Source organism: Glycine soja, chromosome 8 (genome assembly GCF_004193775.1).
Source record: "Glycine soja cultivar W05 chromosome 8, ASM419377v2, whole genome shotgun sequence".
In the NCBI taxonomy this organism is placed as follows: domain Eukaryota; kingdom Viridiplantae; phylum Streptophyta; class Magnoliopsida; order Fabales; family Fabaceae; genus Glycine; species Glycine soja.
Window position 1 is genome coordinate 4,173,323 of NC_041009.1, and position 13,183 is coordinate 4,186,505.

Here is a 13,183-nt window from a genome sequence, read left to right on the forward strand (position 1 = left end):
TAATCCCAAACTGAAACATATTCCTTCAACCACGTTGTCTGATATTAAATGTCCTCTGACACATCTTTTTTTTCCATCCACTAGGATGTACCAGTACGGCCATTGAATTGCGCTGCTCGCAATTTCCATGGCCCTGTCAGTATCACCATTTTCCGTTTCTTCTTGTGTTTGTGACACTCTACGTACAGATATTTTCGATTATACAAATAGTACCAGTATCCAATTAAAATTTCATATATCAATTAACGGCGTGATCATTGAACAAGAATAAATCATCACGGCGTGATTCCGAATGCCAGAATTTCTTCTTCAAAGCCGACCATTGAACACGCATAAATCGTCACGGCGTGATTCCGTCAATATAGCCACCAATTAAGCACGACTTGCAACAAATAAACAGAGCAAATTTTGAATTCACGATTGACTGAAACGGCAAGCATAGGAATAGTTTTCATTCGATTTCTAAATATATATAAATATATATATAAAAAAAGAGGAAACGAGGAGAAAAGAAATAGCGGATCATAACAGACCTAGATTTATTAGTCAAGAGATTGTGCAGCGAAAGTGCCTAGCCTATCTATAAAATTCAAATCCAAAGTGCCTAATCTGTTTTTTCTTCAGCATTGCTAGCATTTTCGCGATTGTTGCTCATCATCCGCTTGAACTCGGGGAAGTTGACGTTGCCGTCGCCGTCGGAATCCACGGATTTGATCATGTTGTGGCATTCCTCCACGGAGCACTTCATTCCGAGGCGGTTCAGCACCTGGCAGAGCTCCGTGGCGGATATGAGGCCGTTCTTGTCCTGATCGTACAGGTTGAAGGCATCGTGGAGCTCGGTGTCGCCGCCGTCCGCGGTGTCGGAGCGGCAGAAGGCGGCGAACTCCGAGAGGTTAATGAAGCCGTCGTGATCGGTGTCAAGGTCTTCCATGACACGCTGGAGCTCCTCCGGCGGGACGCCGGATCCGAGGGAGCGGAGGACGTTGTCCAACTCCGAGACGGAGATCTTGCCGTCGCCGTTGGCGTCGAAGCGGCTGAAGACTCGCTTCAGCTCCTCCGAGTCTTGCAGGTACACGGAGGATTTGGTAGTCGCGTTAGGGTTGGGAGCAGCGTCGCCGTTCCCCGCTTCGATTGGATTCGTGGCCATTGCTATCGCTTTCAACAGAAGGAAGAACTTAGTTTGTGTTGATTGGTGAAAGAGAGAAGGAAATCAAAATTCGAGAGGTGAATGGAGCGGTACCATTTTGGGCCATTATATGCACTCCCTTGGTTTCGATTAATATCCGCGTGCAAAGTGGACCCACTCTTGTAGTTGACGGAAAAGCTTTAAGTTTTTTAAATCAAAATTTAAACATTTATTTTAAAATATTTTTTTTAGTGACGGATATTTTTAGGACTTCCCTAAAGTGTGTTTAGGGACGTAAGATAATAAGATAAAAATATTTTTTAATAATGATTAAAAATAAAAACATTGAACAAGACGCATTATTTTTTTAGTAAAACATATTTATTACTTTTTTTTACTTAAGCACTATGTATTAACGGACATATAGAAGTTAATTTTTATTTCACAATATTAATATTAGTAAGTGTACAACGACCGACAAGGAATTCAATTTAGTTTTGATTGCTTCCAACGGGGGATTGCCATGCAATTCAAAGGGAAAAGAGAGTGGAATGCACCTCAAAACAAAAACAATAAACATAAGTGGTCTGCCTGCACACATACATTCGCTCTTCTCCACCCCACACCCAATCATATTCCGCAAATTTACACTAATTTCCAATACCCTGTTGAAGTAAGAAAATACATCTAATGCTTTCCTTAAAAAAAGATCGTAAAACACACAACGTTTTTTTTTTCAACTCCAAAATATTCTTTTGATCTTTTGGATTAATTATGAAATTAATCATCAATATGAAACTTAATCACATTTAAAAAAATTTATCCCTCCTCAATAGTCAATAGTATATCCTTCGGAAATTGAACTCAATTTTCCCACAAATCTTCATATGTGTTAATTAAGTTACACTGATTAGACCAACTACTTATTTAATACCTATAGAAGAAAAAGTAAAAATATTAAACATATAATTGAATCTTTATACATGTTAGAAAATTTTAATTAAGTCTCTATACTAAAAAAAAAAACTTATTAAATTAATTCGTATATGTAAAATTGATCTTTCCCCCGTGTATTTGTCCAGGGCTAACTTACTAAGGTAATTTTCTTTTAAATTTATTTATTTGATTATGTTTGATGAAACTAATTGAAAAATTATATGGAAATTAAAAAGCTAATTTATTAAATTTGTAAGTGTTTAAAATAAAACTGTAAAATGACATAAAATTAATAAAATTATTATTTATTTTTAAAAAAGATAGTTATAAAATATGATAAATATATTAAGGATGATAAGAAAAGAAAATATAAAATGTTGGAGAATATCAATTTTACTATTTTTATCCAAATCTCACCACTTTTTTTTTATTAACGTTTACAACTTTGAATATTCACTAAAAAAATCTATAAAATATTTTACATAATATTTTAATTTAATTTTTACAACGATTTTTTTATTATGTCAAAATAGAATATATAATACCTCCTGTTTTTTCTTTTACTTAAAAAAAAACATGTCTCAAATCCAACCTAATGATTTTTCTTAATGAAAACATAAAATATTGATTATTTAATTTTAGGAAATTCTCTTTTATTTTCTTTGTTTCAAATCTCAAAACTCAAATATAAAAACTACAAAGTTTTTAACTTCAAAAATAAATTTTAAATTAAAATTATAAAAGTACGAAAAACTTAAACTCAAACTTGATTTTTTTAACTTTTATTTCAAATTAACTTTTTAAATCTAAAAAATAATAATACACTGTTTAAGAGCACAACTTATTATATTATTTATTTCTTAATAATACGTGGCTTCATAGTTATTAAATAATATTTTCATTATTTTTATTTATAATTTTTTAATAATAAAAATGTGCCTCGTAAACATGAAAATAAAGTGGTGTGATACAATGCTGTTAGAATTATTTCGGAAGTTATTTTGTTTTGTTTTTATTATTTTATTTTATTTTTAAAATCTCCAAATGTATCATTTAATAGGAGGAATTGTTTAAAGAAAGTAAAATCAAACGAGTTATAAATCTAAAAGACAATAATTATTATTTTTATATAATTTTATTTACTCAAAATGTTAATTAGTGTTCTTAAAATATTTTCTGATAGTTTTAAATAAAAAAATTACTTAAAAGTTTTATGATAAATATATTTTTAATTAAACAATTGCATTTTTAATTTTTAAACAAGTACTTGTAAGATTTATTAGTTATTACTATGTCTCTTTTAATTATTAGCATATTTGAACTAGTCATTGTGGAACACTAACTCTTACTTTGTCTTCATTATGATAGATTGTTTTCTTTTTTGTGTGATTTGGTAGACATGGTCGTTTTCTCACCTCTTTTATTTTAGATAATATGTGTGGCATTATCTTTACTGTTATAATAATCGGGGTAGGTTTTATATATATATATATATATATATATATATATATATATATATATATATATATAAAATATTAATGAAATGATATAATCCATTTGCGGGATTTTTTTGTAATGAAATTATGGAGTAATGAAAAGGTTTTTAGAGAAGGATTTTAGTCACTTTAATGATTTTCCTTCTTGTAAAAGTTAGTTTTTTGCTATCGACTAAAACACACTTGGGCTACTTTGGCTATTAAAAAAAATGTAGGTTATATTTTGCAATGTATTCAATTAATTTTTAATTTTTTTATTAGTTAAAAACTTATTTGATTATTTCCGTAAATAATTTTTTTAATAGTTTTTAGTATTTTTGAAATGTACTTGGAATAGTATGCTTAAAATAGTTAGTTTCTAGTTTTTTTATATTTTTTATTTTTATCATTGATATATTAATTCATTTTCTTTATTACTTTTTAAAATAAATCATGATTTTATCATTTTTTATCATTTCATATTTTCTAATTATTTTATTAGTTAATTTTATCAAATTTTTAATAAGTTAATTTTTTAGGTTTCACCTTTCTATCAAATAATTTTTCATCTCCCAATCAACTTTACCAAAATAATCATAATAAATAATATTAATTTTAACGAAAAAATTGTATAGTGTGATTTGGCATAAATTTATATCTACATTCTAAAACAAATTTTACTTTACCAACCAAATGAAATATATAATGTTTTATTACTTCATTTTTTAAATTTCATAATCAAATATAAATCATTTTTATTAAAATGTGCCAATATTAAAATTGTTTAAAAATAAATTTGACCAAAGTCAATTATATTAATTTCAACACATGAGTGTGTTAACTTATTCTATGTTTAGAATGAAGGGAAGAGAGTTTGAGAGAAATGAAAAAAAAAATGAAATTTGAATTGAAAGGAAAGTGAAAGAATTTTTTTTATAATTTTTTTATAAGCTAACTTTTTTATTTATTTTTATTTTCTCTTAATTTAAATATATATATATATATATGTGTGTGTGTGTGTGTGTGTTATATGTGTTTTTTTCTCTACTTTCTTTTTTTTCTATCAACATATGTAATAGAGTAAAAAATAAAAAAGTCATTTCTTAAAAAAAAAATATGTCACAAAATTTTATTGTTTATTTCAATTCATTTTTCATATTCTTTGGCCTGAACCAAACAGTCTCTTAATAATGGACTTATGGGAAGGTGTTGTTGAATCGACAAGAGGAAAACGTAGGGGACAGATAGCCGACGAGGGGACTTGAGGTACTACTTGCTAGTCTCAGACGTGTGACGTGTGACGTGTTTAAGTTTCACAATCTTGTGATGTGTGCAATTACAGTACGTTTCTATTTTTTGTGGTCGAATCTCGTCTCGTATTAAATTATTTATGGGGCACGCGGTGTAACAACACGCCTTGAACGCGCTTCTAACTTTAATACGCGAAAAGGAAATATGATAAAAAAACACAAATTTTCTGTTTTAATAAACAAATAAATAAATATTTGACAAGAAGAATGTTTAAAATCTGTTTTTTTTTTCTCTGAACTTGACTTGTATTTTGGTCGTGAAGATAGAAAATGAATTAAAAGAAGTAAAATAAAATAGAAAATAAGATTGTTGGGTCAAATAAAAGAGAGTGAAAAATAATAAAACATTTAAATTAAAATAATTTGATCGATAAAAAATAACTCTAGTGTTTTAAGAATGGGATCGATCGATTCGACCGGAATTTAATGATTACACTAGTTTGATTCACTGAAATATCTTTAATATATTAAAATTGGTGAAGCTTAGATTTAATTGGAAGGATTTTTGGTTTAACTGAATCTTTGATAGAATCGAGTGTTTTTTTTAAGTATTATGAACTTTTTATGTTATTTTTTGTAAATTTATGTTTGTTTTTAAGACATCACATTTAAGACATCAAATTTATGTTTCCAGATTCAGCTCTGGCATGGATTAATTTCCGATGGCATGATCCAGGATACATCCATTCAACACTTATGACAGAACTTTATGGAATAAATTGAGGTTATTGTTTATTTAGCCATGTTTAGTTGCATTAATAACTGATCTGAAAATGATTTTACACTGAAAAAAGCTTGACTACTCAATGCAATACGAGTGATACATCTAAACAGTAGCAATTTGTATTTGTGCATCAGGTATATCAAAATATCGTGATTAACAGATGATGCTCACTAAATAAGATCACATCATTACATAATCAGTATGTATTATGTAATGTACTGACTAAAACAGCCAGGAGCACGTTCAATTACTAAAGCTATAGCTAATACGTAAATTCATCGTTAAATCCATATAATCGGTGACGACAGGGTCAAGAGACTTAAGCCACTGCACTCCTAAGACGAGGTCAGCTCCACAAAGTGGCAAAACATGGAAATCAACTAGGAATGACTATCCTTGAACATGAACCACAACGTCGTTACAGAGTTGGTAGCACTCAATCTCGTTGTCGTTGCCGACCATGACCTGTAAGGGTGTAGTGGGCTGAGTGGTGAGGCCCAAAGCCGAAACCAAGCATTCTTGTGGGTGATACCCCATCAATTAAGATCAGCACTTGAGCTAGGGCTTCATTCTCCGCTAACTCGGTTCCCCAATCCGCAATGAAGGTGTCGCTTGACGAAAGATTGTCGTCATCCGCGATCAACAGGAAGAGTTTGGAAGAGCATCTGTGGCCTCGAGAGAACATTGTTGAATCAATTTATTAAGCATGTGCATGACAATTTTAAATGCAGACATAGACTGAAGTACATATCCAATCATGGATTCTTATATGCTCATAAAACATAACAAATTTATTTAAGCTTTGGAGTCATTGCTATTAGAAAATAAGGTTAGCAAATCAAGCTCCTTAGACCTTGGTTACAGTACCTTCTTGTGGTAGTTGACCACATTGTGAACATGAAACAGGTTAACTTGGTTCCCATGTGCATAATTATGAGAGAACTTGTTCCATGTTTCAAAATGAACATAAAGCCATTCCTACAAAAGCATGGAATAGACACATTATATCAAAAATTACAGTGCTCTTGTGCATGTTATCATTGGCATAGTTGGCTTCACCTTTGATTAGATAGTTGTCAAACAATGTAAGTAATTATCTAGTCGTCATACTCTTTCCTTCTCAATCCTTTAAACTTTTTATATCTTCTCTTGCCAAAAAAAAAAAATACAACATAATTTTTTCGTATATACATCCATATCTGATATCTCAGGACTTTGCTTGTGGTTTTTTACAAAGCAATCATATTGTATGTTTTCTTTCATTGACAGGTGGAGAGCTGAGCCATAGAAGATTTGAGTTTGGTTATTTAAGAGCACATGCTAATAATACTAGGGGAGATTAAATTTAAGAGGTTATTATTTACATGCCTATATTTCATTCTCAATCGCCACCATGGTAAGAGGAAATGGGCAGGGTTAAGTTTATCCAATTTTTTACCCGTTCAATCTGTTTCTGTATTGCTGTCTATTGATAAGGGATTTCTCAGTGGATCTTTTCTACGCACCATTTTTTCTTCTTAAAATTCCCTCACAACGATTTGAAAGAAAAAAAATAAAAAGAAGAAACAAACATCTCATTTAAACATGAAACAAGAAAGAACAATGAAATAAACACAAGGCCAAGTCTAAGGATAGTCTCCAAAACAACTTGTTGCGACAATATTAGGTAGCTTATTATTTTTCTATAAAAAAATAGCTTGATTATTTACATATTAGGTTCAGTCAAACTCTGGCATTAATTGCATCTTAAAGTCTTAGACACTAATGAATGCCTATTATCAGTTGACATTAACCTATTTCCATATGCAAAGATCAACGATTTTCCCTTTCCCAATAAATTTATCATCACTTCACTAGAAGAATGAGCGTTCATGGACAAAATAAAATGTGGGATCACTCCAATAAGATATATAATTAGGGATGGCAAAAAACTTCGTGCCCATGGATATTCGTGGATAAAATCGACAATGAATAGAAGATGAATAGTGCAAATGGATATCCACTACCTGTGGATACGGATTTTTTTTAACTATCCATTAGTTAACAGGGTGGTCGGAACAGAGATTGTAATAGTATCTGCACTTGCTACTTGTACAATTATGAAAATACCTCATATAATATGTCTTAGATAGACTAATTTTATTTGAACCAATTTAAGGAGACTAATATTATTTGAATTTATGTTTTGGAGTTATGCAATGGAGTTCTTAGCATTATATGTTTTTCTTTCTTTTGCTAAAATAAAGAATTGAATATCCACGGATAGTTAGATTCATGGATATCCACATATTCGCGGGACAGACACGAACAGATTTTCTAACTCGTGAGGTGGGTGGTAGTTGGACACTACCCGTGTCCGTTGCCATTGCTATCTATAATTATGTGGATCATCCAAGTGTACTGGATCATCCAAGTATAGTGCATCATTCACTCTTCAATGGCAAAAATACCAAACTGGGTCCTTTTTACAAATTTTTTTACCAAAATTGGCTTGTTTTGTAATTATTTACTCTATGAGTCTCATTTTTTACTACAATGCGTCTATCCGAGAAGCGCGTTTCACGAGAAGCTGACACGTGGCATGACGTGACTAGGTGACAGGGGAGGTGGGACAGGGGGAGGAAGTGGTGGCCTGCCAGGTGCGACCACTCTATGGGTCTCTTTTTTTACTACAACGCGCCTATCCGAGGAGTGTGTTTCACGAGAAGCTGACACATGGCATGACGTGACTAGGTGACAGAGGAGGTGTGACAAGGGGAGGAAGTGGTGGCCTGCCAGGCGCGACCACTAGTGGTAGCCTGTCAGGCGCGACCGCTAGTGGTGGCCAGCCTGACACTTCCTTCTTCCCTATAAAACCCCTCGTCCTCCGTTTCATTTGCGCTACAAAATCGTTAAAATAAATTAACATCAACAAATTACTCAAAATAAATTAAATTACTGTCAGAACAAATTACTACTTCGCACACTCATGATGCAAAATAATCAGCATTTATTTTTAACGTCTATGTAAATTTTGGTTATTAAAAAAATATACCAACAACATCAATAATTATGAGCTTAACTAATAATAATAATAATGTGGTGGACGTAAAAACTACTACAATAAATAATTATTGTCATCAACAAACAAATATAACATATATAAACACAACATAATTATAATCAAAAATTAAATTATTAAGTTACAAAAAATTACTATTTATCACAAAAAAATATAAACAAAATTATTATTTTATTTTATAGTTCGTGCCAATTTGTTTATGCACCTACAAAATATAATCATTATTATCATCAACAAAATAAATATTAAATAATGTTATAATATATCGAAGAAAAAAAATATTTACTAGTGGTCGCGCCTGACAGGCCATCACTTCCTCTCCTTATCCCACCTCCCCTGTCACCTAGTTACGTCATATCACGTGTCAGTTTCTCATGGAACGCGCTCCTCATATAGGGGCGTTGTAATAAAAAAAGAGACCCATAGAGTATATAATTACAAAACAAACTCATTTTAATTAAAAATTTGTAAAAAGGACCCAGTTTGGTATTTTTGCGCTCTTCAATTGCTCTTTTTCTCCTGTACTTTCACAAAATATAAAATATTGTTTAAGCGCGTGTAATAAATGGCATCTGATCTTTTCAATGTGCATAAACAATTAGTAAGGTGTTTGTTTTCGTAGTAGCATAAAAGTAATACTACAAAACGTAAACGCAGACGACCTTTGAGTGGTTGCAAACATAAAAGCAAATACCCACAAAGTGCTGAGTTTTAGCCAAAAGGGAATACACACCATTGGCTATTATGGATCAGTATTGTATTTTCCAGAAGCTCAAATACTGGTTTTCATAATACATTGATAATTTGATATCGAAATTAAGTCCATAGTTTTTGTAGCTAAAATATTAATAAGTGAGAGTGAACCTTTCGTAGAAAACCTTGAACTAGTATGCAATCGAAAGCAAGTGTACACAAAATCATGTGCAGTTAACCATCACTATTTCCCTATCTGGTTATCATCAAAACCTAATGTAGATTGTCCAGTTGTCCAAACCATGATTTCAAAGAATTCATATAGTACATCTACAATGCCACGAGTTCAATAATTAACTATCAAGGCGAGGAAGGCTACACAATAAGAATCAGAAGCTAGATTGAGTCGAAGGTCCAAACAAATAATGATTAGCCGGCGAGAGTTACATCCATAAATTTATTATCATGTGAAGACAATCTTTTCAGGTAAGCGCTTGCAAAATCCATGTATATCGATGTCAAGCTCCGAAAAAATGGACAACACATATGGTTCGCCACCATATGGTTTGTGAAATAGACAAATCATAAGCCAATTAGAGACGAAAAAAGTACACATCAATTACACCGTGGCCCGTGGGGATAGAATAGAATATGGTTCGCCACCATCTACCATAAATTGAGCACATTAGCGCGCCTTAACGAAAAAAGGTAGTAATGGTCATCAAACCGAGTCCAAGACTAAGCTAAACCACCCTTAATATAATACTATATATCTTCCCATTATGCCATCTTGGGTTACATAGATCCAATGTCGTGCAAGAACTAATAAAGTTGAAGAACCATATAATATGAATGGGGACTGGCATATATAGTAGTAGTACCCATCAACATAAAGGAGGTATGACAATAAAATAAGGCTAGCTAAGGTAAGTAGAGAGAGTAGAAAGTGATGGATGGATGAGCTAGCGGCGATGGGGGCAGAAGGTGACCAAATAGTTAGCTTTGGTGCAAGTAGCGATGCTGGTGGGGTCATCATAGGCATAGGAGTAGGCCTTGGGGCATGCGGTCTTGAAGATCTTGGAATAGACGGTGGGCTTGCAGGCCTGTGGGCTTCCATAGGAGCCCGTGCAGCAGTACCTGGGGGAGTTGAAAGCGGAGCAAGCGCTCTTGCAGGCCACCACGCGCTTGTTGTCGCGTGAGCGCACTTGGAGGCCAACGGGGCACATGGTGTTGAGGTCGCTCACGCACCCGGCGTAGCTGCATTTTCCGGATCCCTTGAAGGGGGTGATGGAGATGGGTAGGTTGTACCCGTCCACCAGGCTCACGTCGTAGAAGTCCTGCTCGTTGCCCAGGGTGAACTCCGCCAGGGTCGCCGGTGGGCTTCCGCCGATGCCGTTGCAGAACAGGGACCCGCCGCAGTCCCCGGTGGCGCAGCGCCCCCGGCCGCCGGCGTCGAAGGAACAGCCGTGGCGGCCCCAGAAGCGCCCGGACCATAGAGCGGGGAGCTGGAGGGAGTAGGCCCGGTTTGGGGCGAGCTTGAAGCCTCCGCGGGCCAGAACGGGCTTTCCTGCGCTGGGCTGGATCCCGGGCCACACTGGGTGCGGGCACTTGTTGTAGAAAATCACTGAGGATGATGCTGAAACCTTGAGCACTGTGAGTGTGAGAAAGAAGATGGTGGTGAGAAAGGGTCTGAGACTGAGCAGCATTGAGCCCATCATGGCCATGGTACAACAATGCTATAGGGATGGGCTGTTTTATAGACGCAAATGAGGGAGGGGTATGCTATGGGGGTTTAAGCAAACATAAATAAATGCGGGCCCTATACACATACAAACGTTAGGAGACGACAGCTTTTATTAAAGTGTTCAAATCGTCTTCCTCCCACACTTCTGTCAAACCTTCTTTTATTTTACTTTTTTAACCCCACACCCATAGATAAATGTTTTGAATTCTGATGTAAGAAATGTTATTTTAAATATATTTTTTTATTATTTCAAATTTTAAAATTCTGATTTTTATAAAGTATTCACATACTCCCTCAATAAAAAAATTTATAGTCTTAAAAAATGTATATTAATATAGTATCACTCCCTCCCTGGTCTGTTTAGTAAGGTGAAGATAAATAAATAAATAAATAAATAAGGGAATTAAAATAAAGTGTAAAATTATGAGTCTCGTATTATTTTATTTTATTCATTTTTATCTCTTTTTTTTTATAAAGAAAGGTAACAGAATGTCAATAATGGAAAAAGCATTTTGGTTAATGCTGGGGGCCCGAGAAGAAGAGTGTGAGAGAGGGTGTGGGGAAGGAAAGGTTTGTCTTTGTCCGCATCACAGAACAAGAAAAAGAAAAGAAAAGAAATGGATGCAATATGCTACAAATTTCACATGACGAGAGAATCGCTCTGCCGCTCCGCACTAGCCTGCTCTGAGCCTGCACTCTGCACAAACGACCCGACCCATTCTAAAAGGCCACATTTCTTTTTCACTTAAATATTAGACTAATTTAATTTTCATCTCCCATTTTTTAAAATTTATTATTTTAATTTTTTTAATTTTTAATGGTAATATTTTGTTTTTTAAATTTGTAATTTTAATTTTTCTGATAAATTGTTAATTAATAATTATCTTTTAAAAATAATTGTAATTATTAAATATATTAAATTAATTATAAATTAAATAAAAATTATAAAAAAATTTAATAAAAGAATATTAATCTCAGTATGATATTATTGTGGGTAGAGTCATGTGTGAGTAAAAGTAAAACAATTTGTGGAGAAGATAAAGAATATAATATTGTGAAATTTTTGAATTAATAATTTTTTATTCAATTTTTTAATAATTAATTATTTTGTAATTAATTTAATAACTCAATTAAACATAATTATTTATTAATAATATATTAAGAGAATTAAATATTAATTTATAAGATTAAGGGATGAAATGTTATAAGTAAAATTCAGGATATCAAAATCATAAATTTAAAAAATTAGAGGAATCAAAATTACAATTTAATCTATTTTTTAAATAAATAGAAATATTTAATAAAATTTAATTAGTATTCTTTTGATACTGGTTATAGGATAATATTTTTTTCACCCTGAACATCATGGTATTGCTCCCACGTTCTCTAACAGAGAGACGATAATGGCGTTGTTTCCAATTCCACTTCCTACTACAGTATTCCCTTGGAAATGATATTGAAAGAATAATTAATAGTAGTATTATTTTTCACATATTAATATAATATGAATCATATTATACATACAATTTATTTTATAACATTATTTTTTATTTTATCATAGTATCACTTATTTTATTCCATGCTATTTTTCTTATGTGTCTTTTTATATAAAACAATGCACAAATATATTGCAGAACTATCATTTTATAAATTGACATTTCGATACCAAAGTATAACTCGATTGTCACAAGCTACTCCACCAATATGACTCACAACAATAACACTATATTAGGGTTAATAGTTTTTTATTATAATTTTTAATAATTAATGAGTTTTATTTAATTAATATTTAATTTAATTTAATATCTCAATTTCATGTTTGTGGACACCTGTAATGGATTAAAACATGAGAAGAATAGGGAAGCAGAAAGTTGAGGTTTGATGGAGGAGAAACAGAATTGTCGTGAAGGGATTCGTTCTACCCTATGGATCGGAATTGAGGAACAACAGGCGCTAGTTCAAAGTTGCAAAGTGAGGATCAGACATGAGAGCAAGGCAGGCAAATTTATGTGAATGGATTAATTTTTTTAAAAATGTATAGGAATAGATAAATTTTGAAAATATTCTTGTTTATCACCAAGCAGTATTTTAAAATACAACTTCATATGAATAAA

The 13,183-nt window shown here is 32.5% G+C and overlaps 2 protein-coding genes across 3 annotated transcripts; both read right to left on the reverse strand.

Moving 5' to 3' along the window:
- On the reverse strand, nucleotides 1-1,246 carry LOC114421281 (calcium-binding allergen Ole e 8-like). 2 transcript variants are annotated; one of them, XM_028387135.1, is made up of 2 exons: nucleotides 534-1,246; nucleotides 1-382 (listed from the first exon to the last, which is right to left on the reverse strand). In XM_028387135.1, exon 1 carries the CDS (start codon nucleotides 1,145-1,147, stop codon nucleotides 605-607), a length of 543 nt encoding a protein of 180 aa, XP_028242936.1. In that variant the 5' UTR covers nucleotides 1,148-1,246; the 3' UTR covers nucleotides 1-382; nucleotides 534-604. The 2 variants fall into 2 exon arrangements, with proteins under 2 accessions (XP_028242936.1, XP_028242935.1); XM_028387134.1 differs by having other exon boundaries at nucleotides 1-424.
- Nucleotides 1,247-9,754: 8,508 nt separating this feature from the next.
- On the reverse strand, nucleotides 9,755-11,112 carry LOC114421279 (thaumatin-like protein). Its single transcript, XM_028387131.1, has one exon. The coding sequence runs from the start codon at nucleotides 11,047-11,049 to the stop codon at nucleotides 10,288-10,290; it is 762 nt and encodes a 253-aa protein (XP_028242932.1). The 5' UTR covers nucleotides 11,050-11,112; the 3' UTR covers nucleotides 9,755-10,287.
- Between the last annotated feature and the right edge of the window lie 2,071 nt (nucleotides 11,113-13,183).